This window comes from Bos javanicus, chromosome 26 (assembly GCF_032452875.1).
Source record: "Bos javanicus breed banteng chromosome 26, ARS-OSU_banteng_1.0, whole genome shotgun sequence".
Taxonomy (NCBI): domain Eukaryota; kingdom Metazoa; phylum Chordata; class Mammalia; order Artiodactyla; family Bovidae; genus Bos; species Bos javanicus.
In genome coordinates, this window is record NC_083893.1 from 36,037,476 (window position 1) to 36,059,246 (window position 21,771).

General features: G+C 44.3%; 1 protein-coding gene across 3 annotated transcripts in view; it reads right to left on the reverse strand.

Moving 5' to 3' along the window:
• Nucleotides 1-21,771, reverse strand: part of GFRA1 (GDNF family receptor alpha 1) — a 230,996-nt gene that overhangs the window by 147,601 nt on the left and 61,624 nt on the right. For 2 of the 3 annotated variants that reach the window (XM_061403584.1, XM_061403585.1), the window contains exon 5: nt 14,183-14,197. The exons of the other annotated variant lie outside the window; for it this stretch is intronic. In XM_061403584.1, the coding sequence (XP_061259568.1) occupies nt 14,183-14,197 (15 nt within the window). The remainder of the gene's footprint in view (nt 1-14,182; nt 14,198-21,771) is intronic. 3 annotated transcript variants of the gene reach the window in all.

Sequence of the window (21,771 nt, forward strand, 5' to 3'; positions counted from 1 at the left end):
AGAGAGACAGAGAAAAGCAGGTAAATGGCACTAGGGTGGGCTAGAAAAGATGCAGGCACAAGCAGACCCTCAGGAACTAAAATGACGAGTGACGTGAGCCTGCTGGCCTTGAGAACTAGAGGTGAGAGTTAAGATCAGGCACCAAGAGATTCATCAGGAGTCAAATCCACAGGATGATCAATTCTAAGACAAACAGCAGGCCCTACTGGGTGAAAGAGATGTGTTTGAGTGAAAAGGAGAAAAAAAAGTCAAATCCAAGTTTTCTTTTTTCTTTTTTCGGGGAGAGGAGAGGAGGGGTGACCATCAGAGTTACAATCCACCAGAGTGCTGTGCCTTCCCGGTCTGTCTATAGCGGCATACTCATCTGGCCCAGGTGTGAACAGCATCCAGCTCACTCATGGAAGGTCAGGCCCCAGGGGAGTCCAGCCTTGGGCTCCGGTGGGGTGTGCATGGAGGCTGCCTGTCCCTGTGCCTGTGAGGACTTCCTTCTGCTCCAGGACAGGCTAAGACCCCAAACCTCCCAGGGAACGTTCCAGCTCTGGCTTGGTAAGGTATAAAACTATACTATTTGGGGGAGATGCATTTCAAATAAGTCATAAAGATTCTAAGGATAACATTTTTAATTTCAATAAAGCTTTTGTGATGTAGTAGACTAAACCTCAACCTGAGGACCAGAAGGCTTGAGTTTGAATCCCGACTCTTCCAAATGTGTGACTTTGGGTGAGTGAATAAACCTCTCTGGGTGACATTTTTATCACCCAGAGATCAAGACAACGCTTATCCCACAGGGTTCATTAATGTGACAAATACTTATTGAGCACCTACACTCTGCTCAGCACTATTCTAAACACTGGGATGTAGGGATGAACAACACAGCAAGGCCCTGGTACCTGAGTAGTTTATATTCCAGCTGGAGAGACAGGAAAACCATAAGCAAACAAAAAAATGAACAAATGATTTCAGACAGTATTGGGTGCTATGTTAGTTTCTTAGGACTGTTACAACAAATGACCACAAACTTGGTGAATGAAGATAACAAAAATGTATTTTCTTGCAGTTCTGGAGGACAGAAGGTTAAAATGAAGGCATCAGTAGAGCCACATACCCTCTAAAGTTTCTAGCAGAGAATCCTTCTTTGTCTCTTCCGGGTTCTGGTGGCTCCAGGTGGTCCACGGCTTGTGGCAGCATCACCCCAATTGCTGCCTGCATCTTCATGTGACCTTCTCTCTGTAGTTCTCTGGGGCCTCTCTTCTTCTTACAAGAATAGCTAGTCATTATAGGACCCCCTCTAAATCCAGGACGATTTCATCTCAAGATCCTTCACTCACACTATTTCCAAATAAGGTCACATTGTGAGGTTTCAGGGAGCATGAATTTGGGGGGCATACTAGTTATTTTTAAACCATTTAATTGTACCCTTTATATCTTAAATTTTAAGAAAAAGATTTTGCTGTCCTTTGTGGCATGCGGAATCTTAGTTCCCTAACCAGGAATTGAACAGGCACCACCTGTCTTGGAAGTGCGATGTCTTAATCACTGGACCACCAGGAAGTTCCCTGGGGCACACTATTACCCCAATACCCATCTTGTTCAGTGCTCTAAGGAAATAGATGAGGCAATGGAGGAACGTGTCTGGGGAAATATCTTCAACAAAGATGGCCAGGGAAGGCGTCTCTGAAGAGGTGATTGCCTAACAAAGAGCAGCCTGCTACAGGAAGAATGTTCTGGGGTCCAAGAGCCCAAAAGGATGCCTAAGGAGGTGACCAAGAACTGAATCTGACATGAGAACTGAATGTGGTGAAAGATCTCAAGAACCAGGAGGTATTACCTCCCTCCTCCAAAGGGCTCAAAGGACTGAGCTTGTAATCCCCCCACCAAAGAGAGTGGGTGGTCCACGCTCAGGAAGCCCCAAGCCACAGAGGGCCTCCCTTCCAAGAGCACATTAATTTATACGCCTCTCTCCCCACTGCCCCTCACAATGCAGGTGGTTTCCTGACGCAGGATATTAGCTTTCAGCTGCTGGAGGTCCCTAACCTCCATGCTGGCCTAAAAGGTTTCGTCAGGTTTGGATAAGCCTCAGATAAGGAGCTGAACTTTTGCAGGCTTATGAGAACTGCACCTCCAATCCTTCAGAGATTCGCTCATCACGAACCTTAATCCATCTCAAATAAATCTTGTGCATACAGACGTGGTTTCCCACCATGGCTGTTTCACAAGGAAAAAGAACAGCTTTGTCTGCTCTGCAAAAGCCCTCTCTGTTGACATTGTGCCCGTAGATTTAATTTCCGAGATTTACATTTTAATTCTTTAAGATATTCAGGAGATAAATAAACAGAGAGGCCCATGGTTGAGACACAGCCCTTTCCTCGAAAACCTACTTGCCTTGTTTTCCTCTCTCTGGAGCCCTTGTTTCTTTCTCTTACCAAATTTAATTCAATTTTCTTCTCCACTCTGCTCAGGGTTCCCTCCCTATCTTTTAACCCTTTACTTTCTTTTCAGCCACCTTGTCCTCCCATAATCCCCTCTCCTTATACTGGACCTCCCAGATTGGCTGGTCACTTGTCATGGTTGAGTGGTGTCCCCAACTCAAAAGTTCATGTCCACTCTGAACCTCAATATGTGATCTTGCTTGGAAATAAGGTCTCTGTAGATGTCATCAAGTTATGACATGGTCACATTGGATTAGAGTGGCCCCTAAATCCAGTGACTGTTGTACTTATGAGAAGAGGCTGTATGATGGTGAAAGAAGAGATTGGAAAGATGCAGCTACAAGCTGAGGAAAACCAAGAGTTTCTGGGAGCCTCCGCAGCCTGGTTAAGAGGCAGGGAAGGACCCTCCCCTAGAACCTTCAGAGAGAGCAGGGTCCTGCCAACATCTTGACTTCAGACCCTTGACTTCTGAAACTGTGAGAGAATAAAATTCTGTTGTTTTAAGCCTTGAGGGCTTAAGTTTTTGGTTATTCATTACAAGAGCACCCAGGAAACTAGCAGAGCACTCAGCCTGCTCTCCACCTGTCTCTCACCTGGGTCCCCACCTCACCTGGAGTCCCACAGCTGGACCCCAGGACCGGCCCACTCCTCTAGGGAGGCCCAACCTCTGACTGACCTTCTCGTTATCCATGACTGTGGAGGCCATGTGATCTCTATTCCTATGAAGAACCCAACTAAGGTTTCTTTGTTCTCTCCATATTTTATTATGAAGTCTTCAAACATATAGCAGAGGTGAGATAATTTGCAATGAACACCCATATAGCTAACACCTACATTAACCATTAATCTGGTCCCTCCAAAATGACTTTGTGATTCGGTGGTAAGAATTTGAACTAAGTCCAATTGCCTGGTTCTGAATTCAGGCCCTGTTCTTTACTAGATGGGAGACCCTCTACAAAGTACAGCTACATGAGCTTTCTGAATCTATTTCAGCATATGAAAAATGGGGATAAAAAATGAAGATAAATGAGTACGTGAAACTCTTAGGGTCATTCTGGGGAAGAAGGGCGTTAAAGTATGTGCCTGGCACATTGTACACAAGTAAGCAGAGGCCGTCTTTATCCTCTGCCACCCAACACATAGCACTTTCATCGTGTACACAGTACATGCTATTTCTCTGCTCAAAAAGCTACAATGGCTTTCTTGTGGTTCCTAGAACAAATCTAAATTTTGCTGCCTAGATTTAAAAATAACCAAGAAAACTATTGTTCAAGCTATCTAAAATATCAAGCTAGTTTTTTTATGGATTAAACTTCCATCAACTCAAGGGCATAACTAATTCACTGTAAAGATTAGAAACACTGATTGGTCAACCTTAAACAGCAAAAGGCATAATAAAATGAATAAGGAAGTGCAGTAACTCAACAACAATACTATGCACTTGGTAGACAAAATCTTTTCAATCACACTGGTAGATTTTGGGGCACAAGAAAGCAGAGAGGCTTTTGGCCCTTGACAGTCTGTGAAGCCTCCATCACTGGTCCCACCCAGTCCTAACCTAGAGCCTGGTGAGTTTACTGCACTCTCAACATCCCACAAGCACAACACCAAACTTGTCTTTGCCTCCACCTCCATTCAGACTGTCTTCCATCTGCCACCTACAGGTCTGCCCTGGTCCTGTCCACTCAGGTCTTCCGCCTTCTTTAAACCATCTCCAGCCCCGCTCTTTCAGCGGAAGAACCCCCACCCTCTATGACTTCCTCCAGCACTGAGAAAGGGTAGTGCCCATTGGCCCCTTGACAGACTGGCTTTGAGTTTCCAATAAAGTGTCAACTCTTGGAAGGTAGAAATGTGTCTGCTATATACCTCATGTTTCTGTTCATACCCGCACAGACCACAGTACATAATACCTACTGATTCATTCTGGGTCCAAAACCTGTCCCCTCAAAAAAAAACAAAAACAAAACACTGGTGAAGGAAACAGAATGGAAAAAAGACTTTTGGACTCACGGATAAGAAAAGATTTGGCTTTGCTGTCAACATCCAACTGATGCAGTGACAGCATCTGCTTCAACCTTACTAAGCACTTAAATTGTCGAATATAAAAGGAAGTGTGTGTACATGTGTGTGCACGTTCATGCATGTGCACACACATAAACCATACACACAAAATGCAGTTCCTCTGAGCTTTGTCGTTTTAGTCCACTGTTATTCATCAAACATCTATTGAGCACCCACTATGTGCTAAGCACTGCACTTGGTGCTGGGAATTCAAATTAAAAGACACAGTTCCTTCTGTCCAGGGGCTTGATCTGGGGTGGGAAGACTTGCTCAAACAGATCATTACAACAACATGAGTTGAGAGAAGTGCTGAAGGAGGCAGGAGGCGATGATACGAAACTCCACAGAGTAGAAGGCAAATTCCCCACCTGCTGGGACGAGTGAGTCAGGGTAACCCAGCAGAGAGTTATCCTGAGTTTTACAAAGTGAGCAGGAGCAGGGACATATCTAGGAGAGGAACTGGGAGGGGAGCTGAACTCACAACCATTTCAAGATAAAATGTCATTGCAGGGATTGTAAGCATGATCCTAATAAAGACATTAGAGGAGACTGTGAAAATGCAAGCTTGCTTCTCACACACACATACACACATTGGAGACATGAGCATGGACCAAAGAGCTCATTCCCTTCTGCTTCCTGGGGACACAGAGAAAAGACAGCTTTCTCCAGATCAGGAAACTAGCCAGCAGCAGACATGGAATCTACCGGCAACTTGATCTCATACTTTCAGGCTCCAGAACCATGAGAAATAAATGCTTGCTATTCGACACCCCACCCCACTCCCCAGTTTATGGCATTTTGTTACAACAGCCGGAACTGACATAGATAGGTATCTAATAAACTCACCCCTCTGCATCTGGGTGGTCCTGTTGAGCCTAGGGAAGGTCAAGAATCTGCGACTGCAATTCACCAGGAGTAGAATAAAGTCCTTCAGTGGGAATCATGACAGTGTGTTGTAAAACCTAAGTCAGACTTCCTGAGTTGAAAACCCTGACTTAAGTGTCTCACCTTGGGAGTGGGAATGTGCGGATAAGCAAGGGGAGAAGCCTAGAATGATCCATGTGGTAATGATGAGAGCTAGACACACCAGTAAGAACTCGCATTTAATATAGATACAACTGGTTGTACATAGAAACAGACAGGCATATATACATGGGTTAGAATACACACACATGCGTTTTTTGCTCTGTTAACTGAGAGGGCCTAAAAGAAATGACACCCCAATAACAATAAGCATACCCAGCACCCAGATCTTGGTTTCTAACATCATTCTCCAATAAAAGGAAGCAGGGATCCTTTAGGAAATGCCTGAGTCAAGGACAGAGATGGGAAATACACAAGATGAGCATGGAGCATCTTATAGTACCAGAAAGTATTGCAGAAGGCCTCAAAAAATAATTGACAGTGATATGTCAAAGGGACACAAGGAGTCTGCTGAAAGAGCTTCCAATGGACAAGCCAAGAAAATAAATTAAATGTGTATTACATTGTAACCCAAGGTTTAGAGTAAAATTCTATGAGTCGAGGAGCCTGGCGAGCTACAGTCCATGGGGTCGCAAAGAATCGGACACAACTGAGCAACTATCACGTAAGATAGAGAATCCTTTGCCAGAGCAGGAGTTGTGAGGCGGATCCCTGGGTCAAGAAGATCCCCTGGAGAAGGAAATGGCAACCCACTCTGGTATTTTTGCCTGGGAAACCCCACAGACAGAGGAGTCTGGCAGGCTACAGCCCATGGACTTGCAAAAAGTCAGGAACAACTTAGCGACTAAATGACCACAACAAAATAGAATAAATAATCATAAGTCCATACTGATCTAAATATATGATTGAATAAAGTAATAAATGAAGCATAGGAACCAAATCTCCCTTGTAGAAAAATAACTTGAGTAGCTAGCCTCTGTATAATAAGATGGAACGATGGAACATAGCTCCGCACTTTCGCTAAGAGTAGGCTATGCATAGATTTCCTTCCAAAGAGTACAGTGTGGAAAGGAGTCAGAAAGTAATTTTGCAGTGGAAAAACTTGACAAACACTACGTCAGCCAGGTGTTCAAGATCAACATCAAGAGTCACAGATCGTGTTGACAGGAAATGCCTTTGATATGAAGTCAGGCAAATGGAGCTTTACCTCTGTGATCTTCCCCAAAACCCATAACCTCTGTCTAATCATGAGAAAAACGTTATTCAAATTCCCAGAGAGGGACATCTACAACAGAGACTTCTCAAAACACCAGGACTTCTCAACACTGTCAAGGTCATCGAAAACAAGGGAAGTCTTAGAAACTGTCCCTGCCAAGAGGACTCTAAGAAGACATGGATACTAAAAGTAATGTGATGTCTTGGATAGGATCCCCGAAAAGAGATGGAACTTAGGTAAAAACTACGGGAATAAGAATGGGCTTCCCAGGTGGCGCAGTGGTAAAGAATCCGCCTGCCACTGCAGGAGACAAAGGAGACGCAGGTTCAACCCCTGGCTTGGTAAGATCCCCTGGAGGAGGAAATGCAACCCACTCCAGTATTCTTGCCTGAAAAAATTATATGTAAAGAGGAGCCTGGAAGGCTACAGTCTATGGGATTGCAAAGAATCAGACACAACTGAGCGAATGATCATGCACACATGCACTCATGCAAGGGAATCTGAATAAGCCATGGAGTTTAGCTAATAATAATGGATCAATATTGGGTCATTAGTTGTAACAAATGAACCACGTTAATGTAAGATGTTAGTAATGGGGAAACGGGATGCAGGGTATATGGTGACTCTCTAGCTTCACAATTTTTCAGAAAATCTAAAACTTTACTGTAGAATAAGGTATTTCAACCAAAATAAATAAATATATATTTCCCTGGTCCCTGTCCCTTCTCCCTGTGCCCATCCTCTTGTGTCTAAGATTGTACCCTCTGCCCCCAGTCCAGCCCCGGTCCTTTCCTGAGTCCCTAGTGCATAGTATAAAGTGGTTATTAAATCCCCATGTATCCCGGAGCCAACTGCTGCTGCTAAGTCACTTCAGTCATGTCTGACTCTATGCAACCCCATAGATGGCAGCCCACCAGGCTCCCCCGTCCCTGGGATTGTCCAGGCAAGAACACTGGAGTGGGTCGCCATTTCCTTCTCCAATGCATGAAAGTGAAAAGGGAAAGTGAAGTCGCTCAGTCGTGTCTGACTCTGTGCAACCCCATAGACCACAGCCCACCAGGCTCCTCCGTCCATGGGATTTTCCAGGCAAGAGTACTGGAGTGGGTTGCCATTGTCTTCTCCTTCCCAGAGCCAGGGCCCTGCCTTTATCTCAGCATTCACACCCACTTTCCCTCCCCTTCTGCCTCCCACTCCCAGTCTTGCTCTCCTCGGCCCAAGCCCCCCGGGGCAGACAGGTAAGTAAAGAAGAGAGCAGAGCAGAGGCTGAGGTTGGAACTGAAACCAGCTGGAAAACACTGAGATAGTGTAGGGGGGGAGGGTGGGAGTCTTTAAGAAAAAGTCAGAAAAAGAGGAAAGGAAAAAATAAAATAAAATTGACTCTGGTGGGATTCGAACCCACAAAATATAAAATAAAATCCTGCCTCTACTATTCATTACTTATATAAACATCACTAGATGAATTCTATTCTGTGCTTCAGTTTTCTCCCCTGTAAAGTGGGATTATTGGTTATAAAACCTACTTCAAAAAATACGGGGACAGATTCAACGAGAAAATGTGTACAAAGCAATTGTCCCAATGCCTGGAATCCAGGACGTGGACAAATACTGATGGTACCATCATCATCATTATTATCATCCCAATAAAATAAAATTTGCAAAAGAAAAATTCCTCTTGTTATTAGCAACCATCTCAACAATAAAACTGACCCCCTTTCATTGATCTGGCAATTGTGAAACTCAAGTAACTGGGAGGGAAACTCTGAGACCTCACCTGAAATGCATACTTCAGGATTGGAGTGAGGACACAGAATCTGCTACAAGGAAAAGCATTACTCGAGGCCAGCTGGCAGGGAACAGATCACCTTGCAGAGCCCACGCAGAATGTTATGAAGCATCTCAGTGAATGTGATTATTTAAATATGCCTCTCGTTTTCCTACACAACACACTCACACAAAGTGAATCTACGTGAAATTAAATGGTAATGTTCAGTTTGTGCTGGAAAGATGAATGCATTTCCTACATGACTCGGAATATTCTACTGAGTCTGAACAGAAAGGGGGATGATATATATACAACATAAATATTAGCATAGAAACGTGTGACCAGGGAACCAGCCACTTTCCACCATAAGAATGTTCACGCATTTTTCTCATTTACTAGTTAGCATCATATGACAACTTGGAGTTTTTCCCTGGAGGTGGTAACAATAGATTTAATTTATTCACCCAAATCCCACATTCATAAAGAAAACAATATTTCATAATGTATAATGTTACCAGGGGGACCATAATTCATGGCTAAAGGGTCAGAGTTTTATAACAGATGGGTTTTCTGAAGTGGTTGGGAAAAACCTAAGATCCAACTCCAGCAGTTAGACCAACACATTTGAAAAATGCAAAAGAGCTTAAGTCAAGCACATTATAAATGGCAATGGTCACTGTTATCACAAACCCACCTCAACAATTAACGAGCTGGGCTGGGCTGCCAGAAAGCAAACTATGATTTATTGTTCTTTTCAGATTAGTAAAAGCAATGCCACCCAGTGTGAATTCCATTATTAACACACATAGGAAAGAACTGATGTTTCCAAAAAGCCTTGAGAGTACGTTACACTTCTGCAACCGTGCTTCTTTTCACCTTAATTCTCAGCCACCTCATTCTCAACCTGTTTCCACCCATGTTCTCTGGGCAATACTCAAAATCTGCAGCATGGGACATTTTTGTACTCTTATTAACTCAAGTTCACTTAAAACTTCTTAAAACAGAGCATCAGCAGGAGGCCACATTGGGTCAAGGATCTCCCCAACTCTCATTTTACAGATAAGAAAACCGAAGCTGCTGGGCAAAGCTATTGGCCCAACCTCCTCAACAAAGCAACAGCCCGACTGGGGGAAAAACTGATGTCTACTAGGCATATTTATACACACACACACACAGTAATGTGCTGTGCTTAGTTGCTCAGTCGTGTTCAGCTCTTTGCAACCTCATCGACTTTAACCTGCCAGGTTCCTCTATCCAGGGGGATTCTCCAGGCAAGAATACTGGAGTAGACTGCCATGCCCTCCTCCAGGGGATCTTCCCAACCCAGGGATTGAACCCAGGTCTCCTGCATTGCAGGCGGATTCCCTACCATCTGAGCCACCAGGGAAGTGCATACATTAATAATGTATATGTAATACAGATGATGAACACATACATATGCACTGGAGCAAAGTGGCTTTTTACAATCTGAAGACACATAGAAGAATATTTTATTGGTGTCTTTGAGGAGTATAATTTGCGAGCCTTAAGTCATGGCACAAGACTCCACACAGGCACAAAATATGGTTCTCAGCAGAGGTGAGCTGGCTGGGTGGAAGTTCCCACTACCCACCACACTTCCTCAAGGGAGCAACTAGGGCGAGGGCAGGGCCCCATCTCAGCCCAGCTCGAGCATGCTCAGCACTCAGCCTCGGTCCTGGTTTTAACTTCTTACATGCTGTTCTCGTGCATTTTCACAGCAGTCAGTGTGGTGCTTTTAAATGTTACTAAGACCATGTGACTCTTCTACTTAAAACTCACCACTACCACCATGGACTTCCTTCCTCTGATCCCTAGACCATGCCTGCCCTCCTCTCTCTGCTCATTTCATACAACTTCCTCTCTCACACCAGCCTCCTTCTGATTCTGGAATATGGGGGCGTTCCTGCCCACCAGGCCCCTCCCTTGCAAGTTTTCTTGCTGGTCCCCAGATCCTCCAATAGCTGGTCTTCCTTGTCACTCTCTGGCCACATCCATGTAACATCCCTGACCCTCTGAGCACCTAGCGTACCATCCATGATATTTTCTTCACTGCTTATGCTGTGCTGTGCTTAATCGCTCAGTCATGTTCAACTCTTTGCAATCACATGGACTACAGACCATGGAGAATCCATGGGGATTCTCCAGCTAAGAATACTGGAGTGGGTTGCCATGCCTTCCTCCAGGGGATCTTCCCAATCCAGAAATTGAACCCAGGTCTCCCACATTGCAGGCGGATTCTTTACTATGTGAGCCATCAGGGCAAGCCCAAGAATACTGGAGTGGGTAGCCTATCCCTTCTCCAGGGGATCTTCCCAACCCAGGAATCAAAAGGGGTATCCTGTGTTGCAAGCAGATTCTTTACCAGCTGAGCTACTAGAGAAGCCCTTACTTCTTGTATCCCTCTTGAAATTTACCTTGTTTATTAATTTGCATGCCTGGCACCAAATGTTCCCCAAGCTCGACCATGAGTTCCATGAGAACAGGGGACTTCGCCGTCTCAGTCACTCCTTTATCCTCATAGAAAGTACCTCACACACAGTTACCGGTTACAAGATAAACAAGTGCGCTATGTTTGAAAGGTATCAAAAATTACTTGAGCTGGAAGAAAACCCTCTCTAATAGCAAGATCCCAGCTCCAGGTGAGAAGTGAGGAGGAGGGAAGGCTATGCCTCTTAAGGCACAGAGTCTATAAAGGACTTCAGTTCACTGAGCAGAGAATTAACTCAATGGTGAAATCTTTATATGGTGCCTGCTGACGCTTTCAAATGCCCAGCTGAGTGGTGGTATTCTCATTTCCAAGCCACTCAGTTTCTGTTCGATTTCAGAATCAAGGTTGAGCCCATGGATGAGCATTCAAAGGTGCTTCAGTAACTTCAAATGAGCTGTGCAGTGTGTGTGTGCAGTCTTGACTTCATTATTAAACGATCAGTATAAAAGTGCCCTAAAACTCAAGATTCTAGACACATGCGCACGTACAGCATTTTCAATTGCATTTGATGTTGTGAAGAGCAATTCTGTGGCTCTTCAGAATTCCTGAGAGCCATCCAATGGCTCATGAGCTCTGTGGATGCCAGAGAATGTGGGTCAATTAAGGCTCCTTGAACATGTGGGCCCATGGTCCCCAGAACTCCTACACACGGAAAACCCAGCTGCGGACCCACTGGTCCCTGACTGTCCTCGGGCCCTGTGGTCTAACTGTCACAGCAAGTGGCATTTACAAATGAAAGAACCGAGACGAGCTCAGAAACGGCTCTGAGGGTAGAAATCGGCTCCCATGTGCACACACCACAGTACCAGCAGAGAAAGGCCGGCAGTAGCTGCTGCGCTGTCACCCGCTATAACAAGATTGATCTGTAGTGAAAGAAAAGATAATGCTATCCAGAGGAAAAAACTTGTTTCCTCTGAGAACATCTGATGTTGTCAACTTGCAAGTCTGTTTCCCTCTTCTGCCAGCCCTAATGCACAGCAGCCCCAACATGCAAGGATTCCTCTGGTCAAAGAGACCTCACTCACTCACGGCCAAGAGTACATTTTTGCAGACCAGCACCCCGCAACCCAGCTGCCCTTCAGTCCCTGGGTAAACCAAAGCAAGCCAGGCCTGATGCCCATGGCATGGCCAGCCCAGAGCCACTCACAGTGGCCTCGTGTAGATGGGCGGCAGAAATGGCCCTGTGGCTCCTGTTCACCTGAAACCACATAGTTTTCTGCTGTTTATTTCTAGCACACTTCATGGCCCCTGCGTTTCAAGTTAATGGCACAATTCTGGTAGCAGAGTCTCCGTGCACCCACCCCCCATCCCCCCGCCCCAAGAAGAAGCTGTGCAGTCACGTTTCAGACATTGTCTGCAAGACACAGAAGCTTTGTCTTTTTCCTGAGGTTACTGTCACTGACACATTTTTACTGAGCATTCATTTCACAGGCAGAATGGCCAGAAGCAGAGGTAAGGCGGGGTACCAGCTGGTGAGTTCTTGGCCATCATTTCAGAGAATGTCCCTCTGTATGAAACAGTCCTGCAAGGCCAGAGCCATGTAAATAATTCACAAAAGCAAGTTCAGTTCTCCCCATCTGTAATGCTAGTACTATCTCACAGGGCCAGGGGTAGCTAGCAGCTTCTGTCTGTGGAAGATGCTATTAAGTCTCGATAGTCCGAGATTTGCAGGTGATTTTAAGTTTTGCATATCATTGTTACCGACAGTCAAATCCCATCAATGGAATGGCATGACTGATTAAAAAGGAGGCAAACTTGACATGAGCAGCCTGATAAGCCATTTTTTATACTGAATACAATAACTGAACGCTCATGGTTTTAGGTAGAAAAGCCAGATCTGATACCAACCTTTTCTCTCTCCATTCTCCAGGGGCCTCAGCACACCAGCTCCAGCGAGACTTTTCCAAACTCACGCATTTTATGTCTCAAAAGAAGACATGTAGTTTGGCATTGGGGAGAGCTTGGCTCTCTATAGAAAAAAATAAAAACTGCCTCCCAGAGCATGTCATTGAACTCTCAATGTGTCAAGGAGGAAAACGCACTGTAGCCAGGACCCTGACGGCAGCACATGCCTTACACCCACAGTCATGGCACCTTCTCAATTTTGCCCATCGCTTCGTCTCCAGCCAAATGGAACTTATTACTTCTGGCTGGTTTAGATTTATGAATTATTTATAAAAGTAGGTCTATGACTCCACACTCTTAAAAGACAACATAAGTCCCTTCGTTGTTACCCACAACTGCACTTCGATCAGAGAAAGCAGACAGACCTTCTCCATCACACGCTGCATGTTTGGGGTAAAATAATCGTCGAGAAAATATCCAGCCCATAAAATCATTTGGAAGCTACTTATGGGATGCCTGGATTTTTTTTTTTTTTTTACACTGGTCTCTTTTATCCTAAGGCAGCCTGGGATTCGAGAATGAGGTGGCAGGCATGGAATACACATGCTTCCCATCTTGAATATATAAACAATCCGGTCTGTCCACTTTCTTCCAGTAGTTTGAGATGGTGATGAAAAACGGAAAGAGGCAGTTGCCCTGAATGTGTATCTAGTGGGTTCGGTAAGGCCATGCCCGCGAGACTCCCAGAGCGCAGAAGCTGTGTATCCTGAATGGGGACTTAAACATGAGCCAGAAGGACACGTAGCCTACGCTGTCCCTCTCCAGCTCCCCAGAACATATAAACTTGACTGGGAAAATGTGTAAGACACTGCACGCCCTTGCCGGGTTCCTCTCAATCACTGGCCCAATTGGAGGGGTTGTGAGGTTCCCTTGGGCTAAAGGGCACAAAGTGACCGGCCAGCCATGGTCTTGCCCACACCTTTGCTTGACAGAGAAGCCCCCAGGTGGAGGTGGCGTGTGGAGACCTGAAGCAGAAGCTGGCCTGGATGAAGGAGCTCTGAGAAACAGGGGCCTCCACCCGATGCCCTCCAGAGACATCTGCTCCCCACCTGTCTCACAAGCCCACAGCAGCCCTGCCCTCGGACAGGTGCCTGGGCATGAACCCGTGCCCAGTGTCCCTGCCCCAACTGTCCAGTCCTCGTTCTACCCCCAAGCAAGGTCCAGAGGAAGGGGCAGAGGCTGGATAGCAGAGGCTCTGGAAGGCTCATGGCACTTCAGGCCACCCCGGGCCATGCTCCTCACGGTACCTCTGTCCTAAAGTCCCCGTGGCACGTCCACAGAAGGATGGAAAGCCCCATAACCCTCTGCACACAGGTGATACTCTTTCCCAAAAGAGCACAAGCAATAGAAAAGCAGAGAGGAGGCAATGAGCTTACCTTGCTGGAAAACATCTGCCAGGAGGAAGGAAAAGCAGGAGGAAAAAGGCAGAGAGAAAGGAGAAAAAAATTAGTAATTATGTTGCAAATGACAGTGATGAGCATCACAGCTAACACACACTGACTGTCCTAAACACTCTCAGTACAATATTTCCTCTACTCAGAGGCAGCGGTTAAAAGCTTGAGCTCTGGAAGGGAACTGCGTGGGTTTAAATCCTGGCTCAATGCTTACTAACCCTGTGGCTTACAGATTCCTAAACCACAAATACATTTGCATTGGAAAGATTAAACAAACTGTGTCCTGTGTTTTAAAGTCTTAGACTGGTGTCCAGAACACGGTAAACATACAAAAGTTGCCAGTTACTATTCATTTTAATATTATTATTTTCACTACAACCCTATGAGGCAAGTTGCAATATTATCCTTACTGTATAGATAGGGAAACTGAGCTTCTGGATGGTTGAGAAACTGATCCAAGACCACAGAGGAATAAGCAATGAGCTCAGGATTGAACCCAATCTCCTGATTCCACAAACCATCTTCTTGCCTGCTACTAAGCTGCCGGGCTGGTTTATAAACAACCCAAGTGACAACGGCACACCACAGGATAAACAGAGGAAAGACCTGTGAATCTACTACAGTTCCATATTTAAATCATAATAAGCACAAAATCTGTATGAATTCTCCACATACAATTCACAACTAATAACACCAGGTCTTCATATAAAATCTGAAGTCAAAATCTGTGACAAGTTGAAAAAAAAATACTTATTCATCATTTTCAACAAATATTTGAGAGGCTACTATATGCCAAGCACTAGGTCTGGCATCTGAAAACACACATATTAGCAAAGAGCATAAATTAACAAGCACTGGCTAACGCCCTCCAGTAGTAACCACTAGGTATACTTCTGGGCTCTGTGCTCATTTGCTTCAGTTATGGTCAGCTCTTTGTGACCGCAGCCCACCAGACTCCTCTCTCCATGAGATTTTCCAGGCAAGAATATTAGAGTGGGTTGCCATGGCCTCCTCCTCCAGGGATCTTCCTGACCCAGGGATTGAACCCATATCTCCTGCATTGCAGGCAGGTTCTTTACCTGTTGAGCCAACAGGCTTTGTATAAATGGATTAATCCAAAACGAATTTGTTCTGTCTGCCTTCTTTACTCTACAATGATTATGGGGGTCATCCATGCTGTGGCATGTAGTAGGTCATTCATTCTCACTGCCAGGTAGTATTCTACTGGGTGATTTTATGATTTTATCATAATTTATTTCTCCATCCTAATGTGGATGGATATTTGGATTGTTTCTGAAGATCAATTGTTGGGCAATTACAAACTGTGATGTTTTGTCCATATCTTTTGGTGAACATGAATGCATAAGTCAGGTACATTTTTCAAGAATTTTTTTTTTGATGTGGACAATTTTTAAAGTCTTACTTAATCTGTTACAATATTGCTTCTGTTATGCTTTGGGTTTTTGGTCACGAGGCATGTGGGATCTTAGTTTCCTGACCAGGGATCGAAACCTTACCCCTTGCATTGGAAGGTGCAGTCTTAACACTGGACTGCCAGGGAAGTCCCTACAAGGTACTTTTTGACATCAGGCTCACCCTGCTTCTACAGACTCCCAATCACCCCCAAAATATTCCTGTCTGGTCCTACTTTCTCATCCAGTAATTCAAAGATGGAGGATAGCATTGGCAATACAGACACCACCATGCAGATGTAAGCCAGTTCCTGCCCTGATCATGGGGTTGTGCCATGCTCAGTCACGTCCGACTCTTTGCAACCCTAGGGACTGTAGCCTGCCAGGCTCCTCTCTCCATGGAGATTCTCCAGGCAAGAACGCTGAAGTGGGTTGTCATGTCCTCCTCCAGGGCATCTTCCCAACCCAGGGTTCAAACCAGGGTCTCCCACACTGCAGGTATATTCTTTACCATCTGAGCCAACATGGGGTTATAAATAGGTACAAAACTTCTACAAGATAGTTTGACAGTATGTATGGAAAAGTTAAATATACATCCTTAACCTAACAACACCACTGCTAAGGATGTCATCTAATGAAATACCTAAAGTCTACAAAGATGTTCATTACAGCATTGTGTATAAAGGACAAGCAACAGAGACTGTCTATTTGCCTGTCAATAGAGAATCAAGTCAAAAACAATACATCCATTCTATGGTTCAGCCATTTAAAAAGGGGGAAGATTTTTATTATTTTTGAGCAAAGAAATCAGAAAGTAACATGCAACATGTATCCTGAGCCCATGTATGTGCATGTATGGGTGTGTATGTCTAGAGACCTGTGATGATGGTCACAGAAATGTTAACCTTCAGGTAATTGCATCTGGGACCATTTTAAATATTATATAAGAATTTCTGTATTATTTTAAATTTAACAATGAACATGCCCTACAATTACAAGCTGAATTTAAAATTTACCTGCATCTTAAAAACTAAATGAGAATTATATCATCAACATCTGTATTTGCTGTCAGTCTTCAGCTAAAACATCAGCTCCCACAAGGTCACAAAGAGCCAAGGGGCCACAAATGGTGTGGATAACCATGTACTTAATGGGTTAAACAGACTGCAAGGAGAGAAAACCAGTGAGAACAGTTTTCATTCCAGGTTCCTCCGCCCATGGAAATCTCCAGGCAAGGATACTGGAGTGGATTACCAGTCCCTTCTCCAGGGGATCTTCCTGACCCAAGGATCAAATCTGGGTCTCCTACATTGCAGGTAGATTCTTTACCATCTGAGCCACCAGGAAAGCCCCCACTGGGGCACATGTGCCCTCATAAGGGGTGTCACTCACATGCAATACACATGCTCCCCAGGGCACACCTAGGCCAGTGGCTATAGGACAGATGAGACCAACATAGGCTTACAACTCCCAGGGAGTTGGCTAAATCACCACCCCTTCTCTCACACTCAGGAAAGCCAACTGGAATGTAAATGGGCCAGACTGGTGCCATTACAGGAAAACTTAAACCCTGCTTTAATTTATACATGCCATACATTACTCTCTAACCTCAGTAATTCATCACTGGCCCAAGTTCTGACACAGCAGTGTATACAAAGCTACTCGGCCCCCATGCCCTGACGGTCCAGAGACGGTGAGAAGGACCATGTGCAGCTCCCTAAATTAACACAGTCACGTGCATCTGCCGCCTGCAATGCACAGTCTGAACCATCCACCCTCTGACCAGCCTGCACACCTGGAGAAGCCCTCCTCCTCCCCCTTCAAATGTCACGGCCACTGTGAAGTTTCTCAGAGCCTATCCCTGCAGAGAAGGAAGTCGCTCTTTCCGCCTCTGTGCTCCCAGAGTAACTTGTGCATGTTGCAATTAGAGTTCATACTATAATTAGTTATTTATGAAGATCACGTGCTCCTGAGAACAAGAGCTATGCGTCTTGATGGCCTTTGTGGATCCTAACTGCCTGGCATAGGGTGTTCCCACACAGGAGGGAAGGGCAGGGGGCTGGTCTCTCTCAACACTCATCTGCTACAACCCCCTGTTTTCTAGATGAAGAAACTGAGTCCCAGAGAAGGAAGAGATCTCTCCCAAGATCACACATGGTGTCTGTGAAAGGCTGAGCCAGGACGACATGAGATTCATTTAACCTTAATGAAGCACAAAATCATCCCTATTAGTAGCAAAGTACAAATTAGAGATTTATCATTATCCTTTAATGAATACAGAAAAAAATTTCCAACATTGAAAACATCAGTGAAATGAGATTAGCCTTTCAAATACGGATCCAGCCTCGACATCCGTCCAGAAACTTCAACCTCCTTTCCATGGCTTTCAGTACTGATCTGAGTTACTGGAAAGTATCAGTGGGCAGGGAGGGAGGAAATTCAGGCAGAAATTCAGGAATCAGAGACCTTATTCATTCCAATCCCACTGTATATGTCATGGTTTAACAGACAAACCTACATAGAGTACTATTCCTATCTTCTATCCCAGAAAACTCTCCTGATTTTCATATAAGCTATTTCAGATTCTTTTCAAATCCACTTTTCAGCTTCATTTACATTTTGCACCTTTTTATTCAAATGTAAAATTTAATAAACACTAGTATAAATATTACAACAATTTTGCACATGAGTTATCTTGTAATTTACACTCTAAATTTATGTCTTTTGTACTCTATGACATAAATCATTCCATTCTTAGCATTACTTAGCTCTTTGCTTTGAATAATAACTGCTTGGGTATCCTCTTTAAAATTTCACTTTTCCAGACAGAAGCAGCCATCCAGGCTCGTGTTCAAATGATTCATGGACAGAAGAATGGAAAATAAGTGAGAAGAAGGTAGATTCTGTGCCATTTTACACCTGCCGAACTGCAGACCTCAGAGGACATCAGCCACAGAAATACCTTTTGTCATCTTCTATTCTGGTGCATGTGTCCACCACCTCCAACCCACAAGAACTAGTCACTTATAGGAATTAAAGGGTCTCAAACTTCGAGGGCAGTCATCTCCGTCCAGTCTAACCAACCACTAAGAATTATTTGGGAGTCAATCACTTACAACCTTTGAACCAAGCTGACCTGGAGAGATTTTAACGCTCATGCCATTGCGTTGGGGAGGTTAAGTCTGATGATTTACAAAAACCTTTCCTCATCCCCCATCCGCTGCAGCAGAGAATGACTGAGAATAAGACTCGGTGCCATCTTCTCTGCTCCGCCAGGAACTGGAAATCATGCAATTAAGGAGTTAGGAGTTTCCAGTACCCAGCCTAGCCACAGTCAGGTTGAACCCAAAGGACACCAGGGATACTTGTGCAGAGGAAATGAACTCCTTCAGACAAAGCTCTGCTCATACTCACTTCCCAAGGGAAAAAACCTCAACCCTAACCATTCACGTCAACAAAGAAAAGCCTGTTCTCTGACCCCACCCCCACCAGAGCCATTCTGGTCCTATAGACAGATGAAAGGGCATCTATAAATTGGCGATTCAGATGTAGGAAGAAGCAAATAAGAAAGAACGAACTCAGATTTGCCTTTCTTGGCCTCAGTGTCCACTTTCTTCTGTTAGGAATGAGCATCAAGGATATTTGCCCACCACCCCCACAGCTACTGAGAGATTCACACCCCAGAGATCTTTAATGCACTGAGTCCTCCAGAGACAGGAGCCATAAAAAGACCAGATTATTTATTATTATTAATAAGTTATGGCAATTAGGCTGGGTGATTCCTAAACGTTGCTGATTAAAAACTTGCTTGAGTGCTACTCATCCACATGGCTCGTGTTTACCTCTATTAAAAATGATTTAACCACACTCTGGGTGAACCCTTCTCTTGTGCCTGGGTTAATAATTAGCGGTGCACAGAGCCACGCAGGTTAAGTGAGTTGGATCTCCTTTATTTATCTATTGCTTTGTTTTATGAGGGGAACTAGATGGCAGTCTTATTGCCCGTTCAGTCTGCTAGGAATAATTTACTATTTCAATCCATAGCTCAGCTCATAACTATGGTTAGAGAAACCCCCACTATTATTATAGAATCACATTTAGCCCACATCCCACAGCATTAAAGAAATGCCAAATAGTGAAAGTGTGCCTGACTTCTCTAAGACTGGGGGAAGTAGTTACTGGCCCTCGAACAATGTGATCATACCACTCTCTCAATTTTGCTTTCTTTTCTAGGTTAAATTATGTATGAAGGGAGTTTAGTTTCTTGAAAATGCCTGTACTTAACTCCCATTTAGGAAGTCTCACCTGGGGAAAGAGCTGTCTCGTGAGTCCTCCTGTGGTTTGAACTACAGAAAGAACATTCTCTTTCAAGTACCATTCTCTTTCAAATGTCATTACAGTAAAGCCCCATAAATGCTACCGGGACCTAACTAACCAGGGGCAAAAGAAGGGACGTAGGGAGCAGTTGGAATGAACATCACTTCCTTGGATGGGGTCAAGTTCACCATTAACCAAAGTCAATTTCAAGGTCAGCGGAGCTGCCCCCTCACGAAGTTTCAAAAACCAGCAAGCTCTAGGCACAGATATTGAAGAGTTTCTAGAATTCAGTCTGTATACCTCTGCAAATCTCTGTAAATTTATTTTCAAGGTTGACAAGTGGGGCTCACCAAAGCCTCCCCCGCACTCCAGAATAGTTCAGCTTCAAACTGAAGAAGTCTAGGTCCAAAAATGACAGGTGACTTTCTCAGGGAGCAGGGTTAACACCTTCTCCCCCAAATACAGTCCAGGGCTGAGTCTCCACACGATTCTGGCCACCTGAACCCATGACCTAAGACTGGGTCCCAGCCCCTCACCAGGTGGAAACCCAAAGTGAAGCTTCCTGTAGCCTATGTTCTGACTTGTACAATCAGCTGATAGAGATAAGCTTCTGTCCTACCATAGGAGTATCATGACGGTCAAGTTAGATCATTTAATCAGCATGCAGCTCATAGACTTCAAAGTCACATAATACCAGGTTCAAATACTTGCTAGTCTACTATCCTAGCCATCTTGGGCCACTATTCAACCTCTTTGAGTGTCAGTTTCTATATGTAAAAAATGACGATAACAAAATTTCTTTCAAAATTCATAAGGATAACCCAGATCATATATGTAAAGCACTTTTAGGACATGGAGCTGGTTTATGGTAGACATTCAATAACTGAATTTAATGTTGGTGTAACAATAAGCAACAGAATAGGGTAGCAAGGTAGCAAAGAACTCAGGTCCTGAAGTCAGAACTAGTTCCATTTCTCGCTGTGTGATCACAGGCAAATTACTTAACCTTCCGAAGCCTTGTTTTTCTCATCAGCAACATGCAGATAATAAAAATAGCTAATTTTTGTGCTGGCTCATAAATTGCTTTGGAGATTAAACGAGGTAAAGCATATAAAGTGCACTGCTGCTGCTGCTGCTAAGTCACTTCAGTCGTGTCCGACTCTGTGCGACCCCATAGTCGGCAGCCCACCAGGCTCCCCCATCCCTGGGATTCTCCAAGCAAGAACACTGGAGTAGGTTGCCATTTCCTTCTCCAATACATGAAAGTCAAAAGTGAAAGTGGAGTCACTTGGTCGTGTCCGACTCTTAGCGACCTCATGGACTGCAGTCCACCAGGCTCCTCCATCCATGGGATTTTCCAGGCAATAGTACTGGAGTGGGGTGCCACTGCCTTCTCTGATAAAGTGCACAGTGACTAATATTTAGATAGACTTCTATAACTTATAGCATTACTAGCCAACAGACATTTATTGATTGCCTACTATTTGAAAATAATCATCATTTGTGACTTGTATGTGGGGAATGTGCTTAGGTACTCAGTCATGTCTGACTCCTTGCGACCCTAAGGACTGTATACCCACCAGACTCCTCTGTCCATGGGATTCTCTAGGCACAAATACTGGAATGGGTAGCCATTCCCATCTCCAGGGGCTGTTATTTGAAAATAATCACCAGTTGTGACTTGTACAGGACTGTAAAATATCATAAGAGGAAAATCCATTAAAATTAAATGATCGTTTTAATTCCTTCTTGTCATCCATAGCTACATACCATTAAGAAACTCTAAGGAATTATTAAATATTATTTTATGAATGAATTATTTTTAATCTTTAAGATCAGAGA